General features: G+C 41.5%; 1 protein-coding gene across 2 annotated transcripts in view; it reads left to right on the plus strand.

Moving 5' to 3' along the window:
• Positions 1-604: 604 nt before the first annotated feature.
• The window catches only part of PDE8B (phosphodiesterase 8B), a 226,777-nt gene continuing 204,806 nt past the window's right edge, over positions 605-22,575 (plus strand). Inside the window, exon 1 of one of the 2 annotated variants that reach the window (XM_037032023.1) lies at positions 605-840. In XM_037032023.1, the coding sequence (XP_036887918.1) occupies positions 805-840 (36 nt within the window). In that variant the 5' untranslated portion in view covers positions 605-804. The remainder of the gene's footprint in view (positions 841-22,575) is intronic. The other variant, XM_037032022.1, reaches the window with a different exon arrangement.

A 22,575-nucleotide genomic window follows, 5' to 3' on the forward strand; every position in this document is an offset into this window, starting at 1 on the left:
TGATAATAACCAGAAGCAAGATGCTGGGTTTATTTGCAGCTGAGGGATTTAATTAGGTACAATTTATTACTTTTTGAAAGTGCCAGAAAACTGTATGTCTGCTCAGTCGTTTGATTCCAGCTCCTTAAATAGATTGAGAGGGAGACAGGAAGGGCAGCAGCACCTTTGGTTTGATTTATTTGACTCACGTTGGTAAATTGTCCACACAGTTAAGACTGAGAAGTAATCGTGGACACGCAAAGTATTGTTTATATATTCATTTGAATACCAAAGTCCTCCTTTGCTTTGGGGAAGAATGATCTTTGTTATATATTATATATAATTATGACTAATGTATCTGATTTTAGAATCTCTTAAAAATAACAGTGAATACAAATTTGAGTTGGGGAACGAGGAGAATCTGATCCTTTAGTGTTTTCTTGGGGGTGTAGGCGCAAGAAGAGGAGAGTGGAGGGGGGTGGGCACGAAGAAGAGGAAGCTTGCCCCCCCCCCCACCCCGCCCCCTGACACTGTCCCCTAGGGAAGAGAGGAGCTGCCCGGAGCAGAGCCCCTGGGGGTGGGGTGGGGTGGTAATCAGGCTGAAAGTCAGGCTCCACACCCGGGAGGGGCGCTAGGACCCAGGCACCCTCCGGCCTCGGACGTGCCTCAGGACTGAAGGCGCAAAGAGGCTCAGGCTCGCGGCCAGAGTCCGTTGGATCGGATCTACAGACCCTTCACGTGGTCACCAGCTCTGGGGTGCGGGGTGCAGGGTCCAGCAGATCTGTGCCCTCTGAGCCGGGTGCCCAGAAGCCCCCTGCTGCCGGCATGGACCATCCTCGCTGCCGGCCCAGCACCGGCCAGGTGAGCGCCCCTTGTCGGGTCTGTGTGTCCAAGGGCCGCCCTGTTCCACCTGGGCATCTGGGCACACGGGGCCAAGCTGGGTTGAACACGCAGTAGGCACAGGCACAAACCAAGAGCTGTCCCTTGGTCCCCTTTCAGGCACCCCCGCTGCTGAGAAGGGGTTCTTTCTTGTTTCCACCAGTCTCTGGGTGTCCCGGTGGCCAACTCCGTTCTTTCTTTCCGGGAGGGAAGCACCTCCAGTGTCTGGTGTAACCATCAGGCTTAAAATTACAAATAAAATAATCGCCCACTACCAGTCGCTCTTCGCTTTTGGACCGCGCTGCACAGAAAGCAGCAGCGCCTTCCTGGGCATTAGCCCAGCTATTGCGAGGTCGGGCCAGCTCCGCTGGCTCCTGTTGCGCTGGAGTTCCCACGCTTTCTGCGGCGGTGCCTCTGCTTTCCTCCCTGTGCTTCAGGTGGCTGCGTAGCTGCCTCCCGTTCGTCAGCCCCAGACCTGAAGGAGGAGGGGGCTGTTCTGGCACGTGAAGCCTCACTGCCCTCACATCAGCGCTCTCTGGCGACTTCGACTTCGTGGTGGGGGAACCCGCTTTCACCCCGCAGGGCTGCTGGGACAGCGCTTGTCGGGCAGACAGACCTAGCGTGAGGTTCAAACTACCCGCCGCTTGTGGGGGAGATGGAACATGAGTACAAAGAAGGGTCTCATGCGTGGGTCGCAGAAAGGTGCCAAGGAGAACGGTCTGCGGAGCAGGGAGGGGCACTTCGTCCGAGGGGGAAGCTGCAGAGGCAGCTGACACATTGAACTTGGGGCGGGGGGCGCTCTCCAGTGCGGCAGTGTCCACGGAAGTGCCCCTAGTTACCAGGATCAAGTACTTGTGATCCCCTGGATTGTTGCAGGAGGTGGGGCTTGTTCTGGCCTTTTTCAAAGACTTGACTAGGGGTCCCCGGTCTTCAGCAGGCTTCTCTGTATACCCTCTAGACTACCCATGCCCATCCATTCCGCTTCTGATTCAATCCGGCACCGGTTTACCGGCTCCATGTTGCCAATCACGGAAAAATGTCACTGCTGAGCTGCTGTGGGCGACCTGCAAGACCACCGCACTACAGCGGTGGGTGTCCATCTGCCCCATGCAACCTTAGCAGGCCGCTACCCGGCCAGGGCGCTGGGGGGCGTGCCTGTTCTGACAGTCACGAGCTGGTGTAGGAACCTGGAGTTAAACACGTAGTGCTAACCCAGTAGAGAGACTTCCTCTAAACTGTGTGTTGGGAGACACTCAAGAAAAGCATTCACACAGGTCCCGTGGGGGATAGGTGAGGGGCAGAGGACTCTCGGTCTAGGATTTTATAATCTGAGGGCTGGCACTGCAAGTTCTGCTTGTCTGCCCTGGCGACCTTGAATGAGCTATTTTAACCTAGTTCGGTTTTCCAAGAAGCAAAAACGGAAGGACGATAATTTGCCAGCATTGGGAAGCCAGTTCCAGCCCTAATTATACCACTGACCAGCTGTGAAACTTTGGGCAAGCCACATAACCTGTCTGGGCCTCAGCTGCCATGAAAGTTTCAAAAAGAACTCTTAATTCTGGGGTCTACTATGACAGTAATTTGCCAAGCTTAGGAAGTCTAGGAATGCTCACTAGTTCTTTGTAGTCTAGATTGTACTGGTTCCACACAGCACCCATGGTCTGAAAAGATACTGGAGCAGAACTGTGGGTAAATTGAATTTTAATTCCAATCTCTTTATAGAGCTACTCAAATCTTTCAGGCTTAATGTTTGTGGAAGTAAACCTGGCTGGTTTAGTTAATACTTGGAATGCCCTGCAAAGGACCTCACATAGAAAGTCTGGTTTGGCCCTGGCTGGTGTGGCTCAGTGGATTAAGTGCTGGGTCGCTGGTTCAGTTCCTAGTCAGGGCACATGCCTGGGTTGTGGGTCAGGTCCCCAGTTGGGGGCGTGAGAGGCAACCACGCATTGATGTTTCTCTCCTCTCTTTCTCCCTCCCTTCCCCTCTCTCTAAAAATTAAAGATTAAATAAGTATAATCTTTTAAAAAAAGAAAAGACCTTAAATAAAGGTCTGCTTTAAGTTAGAGTGTGATTTCATATAAGATTCTTCCTGTGCATTTGAAAGACCCTTCTCATAACCATATTCCAGAAAAGAATAGAGGAGAAACCCCAAACTGATCCCTCAGTACCAGAGGGCTCAGTGCTGCAGATATCGTGGCGGCACCTGGGAACGACTCAATTAATATTAACTTGTCTCAGAGGCAGCTTATCGGTTTGGTAATGAAATCACAAAATTATCTTTGGAATCTACATTAGATATGGGGATGCCTAATATTGCTAGAGTTTATTGAGGTAAGCACTCCTTTAAAAAGCATTGCCTTTTAATTTAATTTTAGGAAAAGAAATAAGCAGGATGATTTATTATGTTTGCTTACTAGATAATTTGTTAAAAGAGATTTTTTAAAAAAATAAGCAGAAGTAAGTACAACACAAACTACAAGAATCCTCATTTCTTCAGGTTCTGGAGATGGATGTCATCATCACTGTCATAATGGCTGATGTCTGTGAAGCACTGTGTGCCAGGGGTCCTTCTGCACACTTTTTTTGGTGCACAGTCTCATGTAATCTTATTAGCACCTTCTGAAGGCAGAACTGTTATTTTTCCAGTTTTTGAGGTGAGGGGACCAAAGCTCCTTGCCCGAGATCACATGGCTGGTCGGCAGTAGAGTTGGACAGGGTATGTGGGTTTATTTACAATGACGCAAGCATTATGTGAGAGGGAGGAAGAGGGGCGGGCAAAAGGTGCCTAGTAAGTGTCAAGGCATAGAGGTTAATAAGCCTTTAATGAGTGGTGATTTTCTTTTCTTTTTATATTTTGTCTTCTCTTGATTTTTTCCGATACAACTTAGATATCTTTCCATGTGAGCAAAGAGACTGACCTCACTCTCTTGAACACTATTGATTTGAGTGCAGATGGATGAACTGTAATTTATTTAACCAATTCTCTGTGAATGAGCATAGGAATATTTCTAAATTTTCACTACGACATATATAGTGCTGGCATAGTGAATCTTCTTATTTATGTACATATGTACACCTGTTCAGATAGTCCCAGTGGGTCAATTCTTTAGGGTGGAATTGCTGAGTCCTCTTTAAGAGACATTGCCATCTTGCCTTCACGAAAAGAAATGTAATTTATGGTTTGTGCTCCAGTTCTTCCACTAACATGTTTTGGGCTGTTGGTAAATTAGTGAATCTGAAGGTATCACCTGTGTATCAGGTTGCCATCTGTGAACAGGGGTGGTAGGACTTGTTAGCTGCCAATGCATTTTGTGGAAATAGGTACAACCAGAGGTTGAACAGATGAAACTTTTCATATTTGACTTTTTTTTTTTTACCTAAACAGAAATTTAATGTGCTTTCACCTACTGGCACACGAACTTCTGAAATATCTGGGTTTTGGTACCCTGATATTTTTGAGGTAGATTTGTGTGCAAGATGAGGCTAAGCTAGGCTGCAGTTACAAGTTAACCCTGAAACCTCAGTGTCTTAAAAAATGTTTATTTCCCATTCACATTATGTGTCCAAAGTAGGTCAGCAGGATGCCCAGCTCCACACAACTACATTGGGAGTCAGACTGACAGGCACTCTGCTGTCTTGTAAACGCGCTATCTAGAACACATAGTTTCCATGGTCCCAATGCAGGAAGGGGGAGGGACTGGAAATTAACACTCCCTCTGAAATGCCTCAGTCGGAAATGAAGCATGCTTCTCTTATTTACAGTCCTTTGGTCACAACCCGTGACATGGATCTCACTCCGGTGCACGGGAACTAGGACAGGTTTCCTGCGTCTAGAAAGAGAAAATGGTACGGTGAATACATAGGACTGTGCATGAGTCTGCTAGGGCAGCCATGGCAAAGTGCCGCAGACTGGGTGGCTCTTACGACAGAAATTAACTTCCTCACAGTTCTGGAGCCTGGAAGTCCACGATCAGGTTGTTGGCAGGATTGATTTCTTTTGAGAACCTCTCTCATTAGCTTGTAGGTGGCCATTGTAGGGGAGGAAAAATAATTTTTCCTCACTTCTCCCAGGCTCTTGGCTGAAGTCCCCCTGTGAGACAACATAGATTTATAGAAGAAAAACATTTTAAATTATATATGGTAGCCTCACAAAGATACCAGACTCAAAAGGCAGCCATATGATTGGGGCATGTGTGTGGGTATGTATATCTATCTATCTATCTATCTATCTATATAAATAAAATATCCTGAGCTAAGATCTGAGGCTTCAAGTGGCAGGGGTGGGGGTAGGGGGGGAAGATGGAAGAGCAAATGTTTGCTCAACAAAGATTGCCCCGCCATGCAGATAAATCTCTCAGATAAACAAGTGATTTCTGGTAATAGCTTTCTTCCTGGTACAGGCCCCCTTTCTAATGCAGTTTTTCCTTGAAAAGGTGTAGCTTCTACTCTGCTTTCAGAGTTTCTCCTGTGTGCAGGTTTTTTTTTTTTTAATGATCACCTCAAAATAATCCTTATGCCAAAGAGGCATCTCTGAGGGTGGTGTGTTCTGCTACGCTTCACTGTCTCCTCCCCGGGCCTTCACGTGGTCTTCCCTCTGTGCATCTGTGTCCTAATCTCCTTGTATAAAGGTCCCAGTCCTATTGGAATAGGACGCACCCTCATGACCTTAGTTAATGTTAATTACCTCCTTTAAGGCTTTGTCTCCAAATAGTTACCTTCTGAAGTACTAGGGGCCAGGACTCCAACCTATGAATTTGGGATTCTATATTCAGCCTGTAACACATTGTCACTGAGATATAGTCATACTCTTTTTTTTTGAGGAGGCCAATTTGTTTCTGAAGCCACATTGCAGAGTCATCTCCCTTTTCACACCACGTCCCCCACAATTGACTAATGAAAGTGTTATTGTCTGAGTTCTCTGGTTGTTATTTAAAGGGGCCCAATGCCACTGCTTATATGAAGTAACCTTTTATTAATGGCGTTGAATCTTGTGTGAGTGGCATTGAATCTTATGTGAGACAGGGTGACTGTTGGTGAGAGATGGTGAGTGTGGTGGTTAAGAGCTCGCACTCTGAAGCAGGCTACCTGGGTCCTGATCCCAGCTCCATCATTAACCCGTGTAATTTAGGATCACCCAGACCGTAGAGGGTGCCAATAAGGGTTTATTTGAGTCAAACTGATGGCATAGGCCGGAGAGCAAGATCTCAAGTGCTCCAGAGAATAGCGGTTTGCCGTTTCTTTTGCGCATTTGAAATTAAGAAGAGAAAGTAAGGAAGATTACGTGGAGGTGTAAGAAAGCAAGGTAGGGATTAGATTACAGGATAGTTAACAAGAGGATGGGCTTTCTAGGGGGTGGTCATAGTTTATTTCCTTTTTTTTTTTGGTCATAGTTTATTTCTAAGGTGTGTTAACCTAGATGCATAGAAACAACGGACAGGGCTTGCTTACAGCAAACATAACCCTTTTACTAAAAAGTTATATGTCTAGGGCGTAACATCCCTCTATGACCTGCCCAGTCAGGAATTTATGATCAGATCACCCTCTAATGTTGCTTTCCATAGAATCTTTATTTTATTTTATTTACTTATTTAGTCCACATGGTCAATGCTTCCTCATCTGTAGCCTGGGAAGAGTAATACCTCACATGGTTATTGTCATACTTAAATGAGATAATGTAGGTGGAGTGCTTGGTATACACTAGGGGGTCAAAACCGGTGGCTGTTATTATTCGCAACTTCAGAAGCTCATGGAGCCCTTCAGGCCCAATGTCATTGCCCCGTGTCCCAGGGCACAGAACACCCAGGGGCTCTGTGACTTGAGCTGCCAGGGCTTCCAGTATATGGCTGGGAGGCATGTGTGCCTTGTATGATAGTAACTGTGAGACCATTTTAAACTCCAACAGCTTACACACATTCAAGTCATAGGTTCACAGTTAGATTTGAGAGCGGAAAAGAAAACACAAGAGGCTCTCCCTTTAAATGCCCCCCAATATTATCACCCACGCTTCAGTTGAGGCAAGGAGGGTTGGCAGTTAAAGTGATTGATAAAAGCAGCACTTTGGTTCTTCCTGAGATGTACTGTTTCCAATTGTAGTGACCCTGGAATTGGGGTGTGTTTTGCAGTCAATGGCCCGGAACCTTTCCCATTAACCTGCCTGGGAAGACGACCTTGCTCTGTACGTGGGGTGGAATATCTATCTTGATTATTGTGAAACTCTATATTCCTGGGACTGCACCTGGCCTGGGAGAGCTTGGAGTTGTCCTGTGGCCTTGGGCTCGCAGACCTGGAGCAATATCAAGGCCAGTAGGAAACTGAGACAATGGTGTTCCCAGGAGAGGCGAACCATACCCCTCATCCCCAGCAGCCACGTATCCCCCATATGGTGGAGGGAAGCAAGGAGGTTGCTGGGTCTTCCTATGAGATTGCAGATACTGTGCATACTCTATTTCCTGCCCCGTTTCCTACTCTAAAGCTGAGGGAAGTGCTAGACTGAAGACAGGTGTGTCTTGGGACCTGTTACCGGTCTGAGTCTGTGATCACTGCTGCTGGTGGGGCAGCATCTCAAACTGCTCTCGGCCAGGCAGGGGTTGTGATTCGTTCGTTGTTGCCTGTGAATGTGTCTACTCAGTCTTAGCTTTTAATGTTTTCAACAAATCCGATATTTCAATCAGGGTAAGTGCATTGTTGCTTGTACATGGAGTGAGTTTAATTGCTGATTAAGATGACTTCAAAAGGGTTGCACCGTGATTTGGCCCTGAAACAAAACCTTGTTTACACGGTTATACAGAATCAAGGAAATAGACCCTGGGGTATATGCGTTTGATATTGATAAAGCAAATATTTGTCATCGGAGGAATGATGCAATTTCAGTTTTGTTTTGTCTTTTTGCAAAGTAGCAGCCAAGTGCTTTTAATAAAGAAAAGATACCCACCAGTATATAAAGCTAGACTCATGTTTTGTCATTTAGATATGTGCAAAAGGATTACCTATTACATATCATATAACTAAACTGAATGCAGAAGAAATTATCTAATTCCTCAGTATATGTGAAAAAAATCCCAAGCTGTGAGAGACTACTGGGGCCAATTCTTACATCTCATCGGATTGTCCTTTGGCCATTATATCATAGTTTAATGGGCAACATTTTTTATTCTTAGTGGTACTTAAAGTGATGGTGTTTTGTATGATCAATGGTGTCTTAGATTTGATGCTATTTGGCAAAAATTGTGAAGAGGGGACTGGAACCTAGGTCTCCTACCTCTCAAAGGGTCTACTTTCCCCTGCATACACCAGGGTACATGTCCTCTGATCCAGATGACCCCGGCTTCTGGATTGGTGGAAGACTGCAGAGGCCCTTGTATCTTCTGTAAAGACTCTGAGCCAGATGGAATCTGACTAAAGTTGTGGGAGCATCACCTTGGCTGCTGTATTGAGAATAGTTTGAAGCAAACCAGAGTGAAGGAATGGTCGAAATAAAGGCTCCCCTCCCTCTGGAAGCCTTTCCTTATAACCAGCATTAGAGTGACTCTAAGATAGTTTGCAAGGAGGCAGGTAGCTCATAATTTGTTAGCTGAAGAATATTGCTCTATATAAATGAACCATAATCTGTGGAGAGATGAGAACCAGTGGAATCACTGGTTGCAGAAACTTATCTGAGAAATGGGGTAATAGAGTGAGAAGCCCGTGATCCATAGTTTCGGTGCCAGTGCCAAGTGCGGCTCAGCCAGAAGCCAAGAGAAAGCAATTCTTTCACTAGTGTCTGATCTGACACACAGCTGGGGTGGACAGGGGTACTCCTGTGACCCTCCTTTCACTTGGCCCCAACAACGTCTGTGTGGTTTCAATGACTGCTTTTACAGGCCTAAAAATCATGTTCCCATATCACGTTGGGTCTCACATGGGAACCGACTGTCTGATCTGTCATCAAGGTCTTTACAGAATTGAAACAACTGCTGGTTCCTAAATACATATTCTAGAACCTCAACTGGCTAAAGATTAAAATAGGCCCACGAATAATATGTAAGGAGTGATGAGTTTATTATTTTCTTGTGCTCAGGAATGAGATGTGTCGTGGCAAAATTCATTCCACAGCTTCTGCTACCAGAGCAGAAGAAGCATTTTGCTGCAGTCAGTAATGACTTGATTCAAACTGCTACCCATGAACCAGATTTGCTCAAGAAGGTCATAACCGGAGATGAATCGTGGGTCTGCAGCTCTGATCCAGAAATGAAGGCCCAGTCATATCTTGTATCTTTTTCAAGAAATATCTTTATTTTTCATAGCATGTGGCTGGATACTTTCTGGACACACTTGGCGTACTAGGAGTAGAATTGCTAAGTCATATGGGGACTTTTTGAGGAACTGACAAACTGTTTTCCATAGCAATTTCACCATTTACATTCCCACCGTCAACAATGTGTAAGGGTTCTAGTTTATCCACATCATTGATAACACTTTGGATTTTCCTTATATATTTTTTAAGTTATAGTTATCCTAGTGGGTATGAAGTAACATCTCACTGTGGTTTTGCATGGCCTTTCCCCAAAGTATTTGTCAGTCACTTGTATGTTTTCTTTGGGTCAAAGTCTATTCAAATTCTTTGCCCCTTTTTAAAGTTGGTTGTCTTTTTGTAATTGAATTGTAAGAGTTCTTTTTTTAAAAAATAAGAGTTCTTTCTATATTTTAGATTATCAACCCTTATCCGATATATGATTTTCAAATATTTTCTTTCATTCTCTGGGCGATCTTTTCAGTCATGTTAGTGTCCTTTGATGTCCAAAAGTTTTTAATTTTGATGAAGTCTAGTTTATCTATTTTTCTTTTGCTGCTTGTGTTTTCAGTGTCATACTTGAGAAAACATTGCCAAACCAAAGGTCATGAAGATTTGCCCCTATGTTTTCTTCTAAGAGTTTTATAACCTTAGCTTTTAATTTTAAGTCTTTGACCCATTTTTAGTTTTCATATATGACATCTGAGGAGAATCCAGCTTCATTTTTTTGCAAATTGATTGACTTTTGAATGTGAAACTAGGGACTTCCAGCCAAAATGGAGGTGTAGGCAGATAAACTTTTTGTTGCTTCCTCGTGCTACCAAAAGAAGGACAACAACAAATTTAAAAACAAAAAATAACCAGAACTGCCAGAAAATTGATATATGGAAGTCAGACAACCAAGGAGTTAAAGGAGAAACATTCACCCAGACTGGTAGGAGGGGCAGAGATAGGCAGCTGGGGTGGAGAGGACTTGTCGTAAGCGGGGGGCTGGTGGACTGGGCGGCCCCACATTTGCCTGTGAAAGGTGGGAGGAACCACTGGGGATTGAGGTGGACCATGAAACCCAGGATTCCAGTACTGGAAAAGGAAACCTCAAATCTGTACCTGTGAGTGCCTGTAGGGATTGCAGCAGCAGGAGAAACTCCCAGCCTCATAGGAGAGTTCATTGGAGAGACCCACAGGGTCCTAGGACTTTGACAAACCCACCTACCTGGGCCCAATTTGCTTGTGGGTAGCAGAGGAAGTGACTGAAAGCTGGCAGAGAGCTGAGCAAGCAGCACTTTTCCCTCTCAGATCTCTCCCACACATACAGTGCCACTAGTGCAGCCATGTGGGTTGTCCCACCCTGGTGAATACCTAAGGCTCCACCCCTTAAGTGTAACAGGTGTGTTGAATCAAAAAATATAGCCCAAATGAAAGAACAGATCAAAGCTCCAAAAATAGAACCAAGCGATGAAGAGACAGCCAACCTCTCACATGCACAGTTAAAATACTGGTAATCAGGAGGCTCCCAGGAATGGTTGAGTATGGTCACAAAATAGAAGAAAAAGTGAAGGCTATGAAAAGTGAAATAAAGGAAACTGTACAGGAAACCAACAGTGAAGGGAAGGAAACTGGGACTGAAAGCAATGATTTGGAGTGGAAGGGAGAAATAAAATTCAACCAGAACAGAATGAAGAAACAAGAATTCAGAAAAATGAGGACAGGCTTAGTAGGAACCTCCAGGACAACTCCAAATGTTTCAACATCTGAAGCATGGGGATGCCAGAAGGAGAAGAGGAAGACTGAGGAATTGAAAACTTATTTGAAAAAATAATAAAGGAGAACTTCCTTAATCTGACAAAGGAAATAGACTTCCAGGAAGTCCAGGAAGTTCAGAGAATCCCAAAGGAGTTGGACCCAAGGGAGCACATGTCAAGGCACATCATAATTATAGTTCCCAAGATAAAGATAAGGAGAGAATCTTAAAAGCAGCAAGAGAAAAAGAGACAGTTACCTGCAAAGGAGTTCCTATAAGACTATCAACTGATTTCTCAAAACAAATCTTACAGGCAAGAGGGACTGGAAAGAAGTATTCCAAGTCATTAAAGGCAAGGAACTACAAGCTGGATTACTCTATTTAGCAAAGCTATCATTTAGAATAGAAGGGCAGATAAAGTGCTTCCCAGGCAAAGTCAAGTTAAAGGAGTTCATCATCTCTAAGCCCTTATTATATGCAATGTTAAAGGGACTCATATAAGAAAAAGAAGATAAAAATATGAACGGTAGAATGACAGTAAACTCACAACTATCAATAACTGAACCTAAAAAAACAAACTAAGCAAACAGAACAGGAACAGAATAATAGAAATGGAAATCACATGGAGGGTTACCAGCAGGGTGGGGGATGCAGGAGAATGGGGGAAAACTAACAGAGAGTAAGAAGCAGAAATGGTAGGTACAAAATAGCAGGAGGTTAAGAATAGTATGGGAAATGGGAAAGACAAAGTACTTGTATGTATGACCCATGGACATGAACTAAGGGCAAGACAGGTTATGGTGGGATGGTGGGGGTGGGGAGTGGAGGGGAATAAAGGAGAGAAAAAATGGGATAACTCTAATAGCATAATCAATAAAGTGTACTTTACAAAAAAAGAATCTGAAACTAACCTTGAATTCCTGGGATAAACACTATAAACACCACTTGGTCATGGTGTACTTTAAAAAATATATATGTAGTGCGTAATTTGATTAGCTCAACTTTGTTAAGAATTTTTGTATCCATATTCTGAGACATTTTTACTGCAATTTTATTTATAATGTCTTTTTTGGGAGGAAGGTTTGGTATCTGGGCAAATCTGGCCTTATTATATGTATTGTGAAGGGTTTCCTATTCAATTTTATGAAAATGTTTGTGTAAAGTTGGTATTATTTCTTCCTTATGAATTTTATAGATTTTGCCAGAGAATTTTTCTGAGACTGGCGTTGTCTTTGTAAGCAGGTTTTGAATACAAATTTAATTTCTTTAGTAAATAAGGGGAAATTCACATTTTAAAATAGTTTTTGAGTGAATTTTGGTACTTTGGGTATTTTTAGCAATATATTCATTTTATGTAAGTTGTTAATTTATTTACATAAATTTGCTTATGTTATTCCTTTCTTACCTTTTCAATACCCATAGGGTCCTCATGTCAGTAACTAGTGTCTGCTACATTTTTTATTGGCCAGTTTTGCTAGCAGTTTATCAATTTTTATTGACATTTTAGAAAATCAGTTTCTGGATTCATAGACTTTGTTGTCTCCGACTTATTAATTTATATTTTTATTATATGCATTCTTTTTGGTTTAGATTTGATTTGCTCTTTTTTGTAAAATTTTTAGACTTAAGTAGAATTTGGACCCTTCTTCTGTTTCAATAAAAGCTTTTAAAACTGTAAAATTCTCTTTAACTGTCACTTTACCTACATCTAAAAGTCTGACTTTTTTTCATTTTGATTCAGTTCACATATTTTCTAATTTTCCTTGTGCTTCTTGACTGATGAGTTATTCAGAACCCTTTGTTTAATTTTCAAATATTTGTAGATTTTCCAGATATTTTTGTTATTGACTTCTACTTTAAATCTCTGTGGTCAGAGAATATTCTTTGTATAATATCAGTGGGTTAGCCTGTGGTATATCTCGGCAAATGTTACATGTGCACATGGAAAAAATGTACATTCTAGAACTTGCAGTCAAGATGGCAGAATAGGTAAACATGGCTTGCCTCCTCAATAACCACATCAAAATTACAGCTAAAATATAGAACAACCATCACTCAGAAACATCAGAAATTGAGCTGAATGGAAGTCTGACAACTACTTACAAAGTAGTTGTCATTAAGTCCCCAGCTCCCATAACACTTGCTAATTGGCCCCAGGCCTGGTACTAGCAGCAGCCAGCCTAGATTCACAGCTTGGCTTCACCTGAGGATCTCCACATCTAGCAAAAGTAGCAGCCATCTCAAATTGCTTTAGAGTTCATGCAGGGTGGCCCAGGGCAGAACGCAGGTGGGGAGTACCCTTGGCCTGCACCACCCAGGAAACCCCAGAGCCTACATACCCAGTGGACAGCTATAGACCACAATGGAGCACCACCATCCTGCCCTTGCACAGCTGATTCTCCACAGATGGTGGGGATTTGTGGTCAGTGGTCACAGACAATCCTTGCTGCTGACTGGCCTGAGTAAATCTTTCCCATTGATCTGCCAACAGCAACCAAAGCTCAACTACAAGAGGAGAGTGTACTCAGCCCACATGAAGGGCACACCTGAAATACTAGGCTTGGGTGATAGGGGAGGTTGTGCCACTGACTCTACAGGACACCTATTACATTAGGCCACACTATCAAGACAGGGAATCATAGCAGCTGTACATAATACATAGAAACAAACATAAGGAGGCTGCCAAAATGAGGAGGCAAAGCAACATGGCCTGAATGAAAGAACAGATCAAAACTCCAGAAAAAGAACTAGACAAAATGAAGATAAGCAATCTATCAGATGCAGAGTTCAAAACGCTGGTTTTAAGGATACTCAAGGAACTTAGGACTGCAGCAGCATAAAAAAGATGCAGTCAGAAATGATGGATACACTAATTGAAATAAAGAACAATTGACAGGGAAACAACAATAGAATGGATGAAGTGGAAAATCAAATTAATGATTTGGAACATAAGGAAGCAAAAAACAAGCAATCAGAACAACAAGAAGAAAAAATGAATTAAAAAAACAAGGATAGTGTAAACAGTCTCTGGGACAACTTCATGAATTCCAACATTCACATCATAGGGGTGCTAGAAGGAGAAGAGAAAGAGCAAGAAATTGGAAGTCTATTTGAAAAAATAATGAAATAAAACTTCCCTAATTTGGTAAAGGAAATAGATATGCAAGTCCAGGAAGCACAGAGAGTCCCAACAAGATGGATGCAAAGAGGCCCACTCCAAAACGCACAATTATAATGCCAAAGGTTAAAGATAAAGAGAGAATCTTGGAAAGCAGCAAGAGAAAAGCAGTGAGTTACTTACAAGGGAGTTCCCATAAGACTGTCAGCTGATTTCTCAAAAGAAACTTAGTAGACTAGAAGGGATTGGCAAGAAATAATGAAAGTCATGAAAAGTGGGGACCTACAGCCAAGATTGCTCTACCCAGCAAAGTTATTTAGAATCAAAGGGCAGATAAAGATCCCAGAGAAGAAAAAACTAAAGAAGTTTATCATCACCAAACCATTATTATATGTAATGTTAAAGGGACTTATGTAAGAAAAAGAAGATCAAAACTATGAACAATAAAATGGCAATAAATATGTCTCTATCAACAATTGAATCTAAAGAACAAATTAAGCAAACAAGAAGAATAGACACAGAATCATGGATATGGAGATTGTTTTGATGTTTGCCAGGTGAGAGGGTATAGAATGTAGGTGGAGAATGAGTGAAGAGTTGAGGGGATTAAGAAGTACAAACAGGCAGTTACAGAATAGTCATGGGGATGTAAATTATAGTATAGGAAGTGGAGTAGCCAATGATCTTATCCACAGGACCCACCGACATGAACAATGGTGTGGCAATTATCTGAGGGAGTCGGGGTACTGGTTGGAGGGAGGCATAGGGGGGGAAATTGGAACAACTGTAATAGAATAATCAATAAAATAAAAAGTGAAATGAATAAATGTGCATTTTCCTGTTATTTTGCAGTGGGTTCTAAATATAAATTACTCCAATTTGGTTAATTGTACTTTTCAAGCATTTTATATACTTACTGATCCTTCAATTGTTGTATCAATTGCTGTAAGAGGAAGTTTCCAAGTATAATTGTGGATTTGTCTATTGCATCTTTCAGTTTTATCAGTTTTCGGTTCACGTATATTGAAGCTTTGCTATTGAGGGCATTCATTTTGGGGATTGTCATATCTTCTAGGTGAATCACCCTTTATCATGATAGAATGTCCCTTCTTGTTCCTGAGTATATCTTGTTCTAAGGTCTACTTTCTCTGATATCAGTCTAGCTACCCAGCTTTCTTATATTTAGTGTTTGAATGGTTTGTCTTATTCTAGCCTATTGCTTTTAATTAATCTATGTCTTCCTATTTAAAGTAGATTTTTGAGACAGAATATACTTGGTTTCATTAGAGTGACATTTAATATTATTAGTAATTACATTGATTTAATAGAAATATCTATATGGCAGCATATAAAGTTATCACATTAATATTTGTTTTCTATTTTTTTCCCATCTGCTCTTCGTTTCTTTTCCCTCTTTTTCTGCATTTTTTGTTAATTGAGTAATTAATGATTCAATCTCATATTAGTCATTTCTTTGTTTCTTTTCCTCATAGTTGCTCTTACATTTACAATACATACTTTTTAATTTATTACAGTGTACTTTTTTCACAGTGTACTTTCAAATAGTATTATATGTAGTATGTAATGTAAGAATTTTATAATATACTTCCATGTACTCTCTCCTGTTCTTTGTGCTGTTTTTTTTTAAGATTTTATTTATTTATTTATCTTTAGAGGGGAAGGAGAGGGAGAGAAATATCAATGTATGGTTTCCATTCGTGTGTCCCCTGCTGGGAGTTGGCCTGCAGGGAACCGGCCTGCAACCCAGGCATGTGTCCTGGCTGGGAATTGAACTGCGATCCTCTGGTTCACAGGCCCGCGCTCAATCCACTGAGCTACACCAGCCAGGGCCTTCTTTGTGCTGTTTTTATCATTGATTTTATTTTTGTGTATTTTATATACAACATAGTATATTATAAGTATTTTTGCTATAGTGTTAATTATTTTTTAAAAGCAATGAAAGAAAAAGTATTATATATTTATCCTCATACTTGCCATTTTAATGCTTTTTATACATTTGTGTATATTTGAGTGTCTAACTGATATCATTTTCCCTCTACTTGAAGAACTTTTAAAACTTTTCTTCTAATGTTCAGTTGTGGGTGGTGAATTCTCTCCATTACTGTTTGTCTGCAAAAACTTTTACTTACCTTCATTTTTGGAATGATGCTTTTCCTCCACATTGGTTGACAGTTTCTTCTTTCAACACTTTAAAGATATCTCTCCACTTTCTTCTAGATTTCATGGTTTCTAACGAGAAGCATGCCATTCTTATCTTTGTTTCTCTGTATTTATTATGTTTTGTTTTTCTGGATCCTTTTAAGATACTCTTTTTTTAAGCCTTTAAATGTACATCTGGACTTTTTCTAAGCTTTCTTTAACCTTATTACTAAGGCATGACTCACTGGGTTCTCTGCTGATAGAGAACTTTCTGCAGTTCAGTGTTTAAAATATCTTATAAATGTATAGACCTTATGGCTGGTCTCCATCTTTCACAGAAGTGTTAAAGGAGGAAAAATCTTAATGCCAAATGATCAGCAGGACTCTCCCTCCAGTCAGGCTGGTGAGAACTCAAATGGCTCCCAGTTTGTTGTGAGCTTTGTGAATTGTTCAGCTTTCCAGTCACTTTCTTCCTGGTCTGTAGAATTTCACCCGTTCATGCATGTCTTTTTTTTTTTTTTAAGATTTTATTTATTTATCTTAGATGGGAAGGGAAGGAGAGAGAGAGAGAGAGAGAAAGAACTATCAATGTATGGTTACTTTTCATTCGTCTCCTGCCGGGAACTGGGAACTGGGAACTGGCCAGCAACCCAGGCATGTGCCCCGACTGGGAATCGATCTGCGATTGTGTGGTTCGAAGGCCCTCGCTCAATCCACTGAGCTACACCAGCCAGGGCGTCATGCATGTCTTAGTGCTTAGCAAATTTTCGAGTGCCCCTCAATGTTCTTTGTATATATAGCTTCCTCTTTCTGAAACTCTGCTGCACAAATTCTAGCCACATATGTCTCTCCAAACCCTGGTTTCTGTTACTTCCAGTCAGCCATACCACTGGACTCTGTCTGGGATTCCTTCTCCGCCCCTCGGGCGGAATGTGCCTCCAGGGTGAAGTTGAGGTAATGCTGTATCCCTCCTGTTTCCCTTCTCTTAGGGACAAAAGTCCTGAGAACCTATTGTCTGGTGTCTGAAAATAGTTGTTCCATATATTTGATCAGCTTTTCTAATTATTAATGGAAGGAGGGTAAACTTGGTTCTTGTTTTGTCATCATAGCCAGAAATGTGTCTATGATACAAATATTTATTTATGATCCTATACATAAGGTTGCCATCTTAAAATGCAGTTTTATTTGAAGATGTACTCTGAGATGTTTTGTGCTCTTTTTCTTCCTGCATAACAAAAAATAAACTGTGGATATTGCAAAGTAATTTGGAAGAACTGCACTATGTCATTTATGTTTATTATTGCAGAATTGTCTGTGTTCCCACAGCAGTTCCTGTGCCTAGTCTCCATTCCCACACACCCACTCCAAATGGGGCTCACATGACTTTTTGATACAGTATTCAGACTCCAAAACGGCTTTCAGACCGTTCCCAGGGTAATTTCTAAGCCCTCATGGCTGGAGTTCTACCGTAAGAACAACAGCCTTTCAAGTCTTCCTTCCTGTAGATGTGGCATTTCTAACTCATTCGTATATATATTTTGTACTCAGTTGTGCATACAGCATAAACAGAATATATTAAAAGTGCAGTTAATGTGGAAAGTTATGCTATCTGAATTGTAATGACCTATGAATGTCTTAGAGAACTTTCTGTAATTCAGTATTTAAAATGTATTACAAATGTATAGACCTTATGGCTGGTCTCCATCTTTCACAAAAGTGTTAAGGAAGGAAAATCTTAAATCCTGGCTTGATTCCTTAACATAACAACAAGAAACAGTTCTCACACTACATTCTCCCTAACATGCCGCTTTCATTTCCAAAGTCTGGGGAACTTTTTTTTCTCTTAAAGGCGATGTTTATGTTGGGATTTAAAAAGCTCCCATTAAGAAGAATCTGTAGCTTATCTTTTATATCTCAATTAGAAATGCCTTAAATATATATATATTTAAGGGGTATGTAGGATTTTTAGAATCTGTAAGTGTTCAATGACTCTCCGTGGTCAGGAGAAAGCAAGTAATTCCTTACCTGTTCTGGGTGGGAATTCAGGTTAATGGTAAACAGAGAGATTTTCTGTTCAACGGGTAAGAGAAGAGAGCATACAGAGGTACCTAATATACAGAGATTTTATACAGAAATAAAACATATAAAGTACAAGACAGTAGCCACCTCCTAAATGGTAGCCATTATTATTATTGTTATTCAGCTGGTGTCTGAAAATTATTTTGTTTGCTTTTTGTACTTAGTGGATTGGATTCACATAGTCTCCTTCCTCTCAATCCTCAGGACACTGCTTCCTAGAACTTTATTTATTGTTCATAAAAGTTGATGGGCTTTTACTTTTTCAGACTGGAACACTATGTATTAAGAAAAATAAAAAAGTCAAGTACTCTGCTGGAAATCTATAGTCCTTCTGGTGTGCGTTTATTTGAATGTTACATTTACTTCTATAACTCCTGCCACCCCCCCCTCAATTCCCACATCTCAGAAAGAGCACAGACTCCCAAAAACCTATTCTTAGAAGTCCCTGAAATCCATAACTTTATAATTCTTATAAATTGACAGATGATAGTGTTTTGTGATATTCCTTTGTATAATGATACCTTCAGGTTTAAGCATAAATTATACTACACTTCAGAAAAGAAAACATCAGAGGTGCAGGTTTTGCTTTTTTGCTCATTGTTTTTACTTTGCAATATCTCACTTTCAGGATTTGACCTGAAATCAGTAGCATCAGCATCCTTTGGGAACTAGTTAGAAATGCAAATTCTCAGGCCCTGTAATCTGTGTTTTAGGCAATTCTGATGTGTGCTAACGTTTGACAGCTGCTGGTGTGGAGCTCCCTGGAAAGTCTCCTACATCGAACTTAATTTATTATAAGCCACATCATATGAGGTATGAAGGAGCAACCAGTCATGCCCCCAGCTACTGTTGCCTTGGAGATGTTTCATGGTGTAACACAGATGTGCCATGCTGCTGAGCAAATGTCAGACTCTGAGAAGGAAGAAACTTTCTGCCGAAAGCCTTCTAGAACACCTTCTTTCATACCTCCAGTAGCCAAAGGTGGAGGATTAAGACATCAGAACCACAGAAGGTGCTAATTCAAGGCCCTCGGGTTTAGCTGCAGCACGGAGGCACCTTTTAGCTATAGTTAATAAGTAAAATCCCAAGGTTCAAAAGCTGTTCTTGAAACAGAAGTACCAAAAGACCGGATTTAGCAATCTGCACATGAAGCAAGAAACTCATCCCTGTGTGGACCAGACTGTGGAGAAACCCAAGGAAGTCTTGGCAGGTAGACTGCTTTCTTAGCCACAATGGGAAAGGGGGACCATGTGCTGCTTAGTATGCAGGATCCAGGAGCTGATGTAGGACCCCTCTCGCAGTGCTGGTCATGTGACCTTTTTCCTTGAGTGTGACTGGGGAGAGCAGGTGAGAGCCCTGGTGTTCTTCCTCTTATTATAAGGACACTGGCCGTGTTGGATCAGGACCTCACACTTATGACCTTATTTAACCTTCATTACCTCCTCAAAGGCCCTGTTTCCAAATATAGTCACATTGGAGGTTAGGGCCTCAACGTATGAGTTTATAGCGGTGTGGGCAACACAGCTCAGTCTGTAACAGTCCTTGTTATCCCAGTCCTGGATCACTGGAGCTCTTTCCTAATCCTCACTCCTGACTCCCTTCATCAGTCCTTCTTGACTATGCAACCAGCTTTATCTAAGTAAAATAGCACTTGTAAGTACAGTTTTCCTGAAAATCTTCAGTGATGCCCAATGACTAGAATTTCACCATACTCCTTAGTCTGGCATTTGGTTGGTTCCCTGGTCATAGTCTGCCTCATCAACCAAATTAGTGCCATTCTCTTCCCCCACGCTGCATGCCTTTGGAGTAATGTACTTTATTGCCTTCAAGCATTCAGCGTGTGTTCCCAGTTCTGGGCCTAAGCTCCCATTAGTCTCTCTGGAATGTCCTCTTTTCTTATCCAGATACTGCCCTTTCTTCTTAGTGCCACAGTCCATCTCCCCAGTGGCATCTTCTCCATCACTTCCAAACCACAGTGATCTTTCTGTCTGGGCTTGGATTATTCTTTCAAAGAAAGTGCTAACACACTTGCATGTGTATGTGTGTGTGTGTCCCTGGTGGGACTGCCTGAGAGCCAGTACTGAGGGTTTTACTTTTTTCTGTCCTCACAGTCCCTGGCACAGTGGTGGGCATTCAGGCAGTGTTCCAATTGTGTGGGTGGGTGATGGCTGGAAGAAAAACAATGATATTTCTTTGATAAGGTTTTCTGAGAATCTTTAATGTCTGTAACCCTACCCAAGTCTCCTTCTATCACATCAACAAAGTTTTGTCCCTATAGGACCTTCACCCCTACCAGAGAATTTTATTGTTTGTTTGTTCTTCCAGCCCACCATGATATTGTAAACTGCACGTGCAGGCAGAGGGGGACCTGCTTGGAACCTGAACCTTTTTCTTATCACCTGTGAGGCATGTAGGAAATGTCATACTAATTCAAAAACAAATGTACTTTACTTCATGTACTGTATATCTTAAGTCAGATTGGTGTGAATTAATGACTTCTACTTGACTTAGACTACCCCGAACGTCAAAGTACTTTATTCATAGACAAGAGTGTTTATGCAGCCACACAGTCTGCTACTTTTTAAGGCCAATGTTTAATCGTTTGACAAACACAAATTTTATTTGCAAGACCATGGATTTGTTTCCTAACTGTAGAGTTTCACAGGGAGAGCTTCCCTAGGGGTGGTAGAATCTGTGTGACTTCCACACATGCAGGAGAAGTTTCACTGTCTTCTATCTTCTGTCTGTCTTCCCTTTTAATTCTACTATTGCCTCAGAAGACATGTCTTGTTATCTCACCTGCTCACTGTCTTTGAGATCCACCAGTGCCTTTGCTCACGCTGTTTTCCTCGCCTAAAAAGTCCTCCAGGTCAAGCGCAAGCTGCCGTGCTCTGCCTCCTCCAGCAAGCCTTCCCCAATTGTCATGACTACTCTAAACAAGTGGCAGTACCACTCATTTTCGTTCTTATGCCTTGACACTCATGTACTGTGCGTCCTCACTTCTCCTGTGTAAGTCCCGTCTCCCTGATTGCTCTGTAAGCACCTTTGGAGTAGGGCTGTGCTTTGTGTTTTATTTGTATATTTTATGCTTAAAACTCTTGTGAAATGTATTTACAAGATTTTTGGAATGAATGTTTCACTTCCGCGGCCTGATTATTTGGGTCCAGGAGAATTCTGAAGGCAAGTAGCAAGGATATGCTGTAGTTCTTCCCAGGGTGGGTTGGCCCCTGCCCTGTGGTGTTCTTGTCAACAGGAAGGACAGAATATTTTTATATTATACTGGTTCAGGGTCCAGTGCTCAGTGGCTTCCATGTTTTACGATGTTGACCCAAGGAGGTCAGATGTTGGCTGAATCTCTACCTACATCTTCTCTGTTTGCATATTCTGCAATGGGCATGAGAAAGCTGTCCTGTGAGCCACATTCTCTCCTAAGTGTGATTTGGTCTATGGCAAAAAGTCCAAGAATCTGAGTGTAACTAGAGTAAAAAAGTGGTGTAACTTTTTTAAGTGGTGTAACTAAGTGGTATAACTAGAGTAAAAAATACAACACATTTTTACTCTCTTAAAAGAGCTACACCACACTTCGAATGTGTCACCACCAGAGTGGCTCCCTGTGTCTTTGTTTCTTGCTTTCTTTTGCACTGTACCCTGTGTCTCCATGTACCTGGTTCTGTAAAGATTTCCTTTTTAAACGTGTGTGCATTTCATGTCTCTGCCTCTGTCTCCATCTATCTGGGATTCTTTCCCTTCTTTAATGTTTTTTCTCTTCCATCTTCTGTCTGAAGGAAGCAAAATCAGTGGAAGTCCATAAAAGGAAATGTATTTAGCTAAAATTTTTTTGAGGAGAGATTAGGAAACATTATGCTTATTCATTTACACTGTTTTTGTATTCACTGAAAGAATTTTTCAGAAAAACAAATCTGTTGATCTTCACTTGCTTATCTATATCACACTACATTCACTGTGAACTTCAACAGATATGCATTTTCCATAGTTGTAATCAATCTACATATACTATATATATATATTTAACCTAACATTATTTCATCTGTACTCATTTAAATAGTGGTATTCTGATATGTTAGGGTAGTTTGTTGAGCCATTTCCTAAGTGTTTGACATTTGGTTATTTTTAGTTTCATTATTGTAAGTAGCATCGCTACAAACATCTTTGCATAAATTATTATTTTATTATGCAGGCTTCTTCTGATGTATATTACCAGAAGGACTGTTAGGTTAAAGGCACTGACTGACTGACTTTAGAAACTAAAAAGACAAAACTCTATTCAATACAAAAAAAACCCCAAACACCTTCAATTTTGAATTGTGGTAGTTAAGAGAAGACAAAGGC

This window comes from Sturnira hondurensis, unplaced genomic scaffold (assembly GCF_014824575.4).
Source record: "Sturnira hondurensis isolate 20B ecotype Veracruz unplaced genomic scaffold, ASM1482457v3 Scaffold0021354, whole genome shotgun sequence".
Taxonomy (NCBI): Eukaryota; Metazoa; Chordata; class Mammalia; order Chiroptera; family Phyllostomidae; genus Sturnira; species Sturnira hondurensis.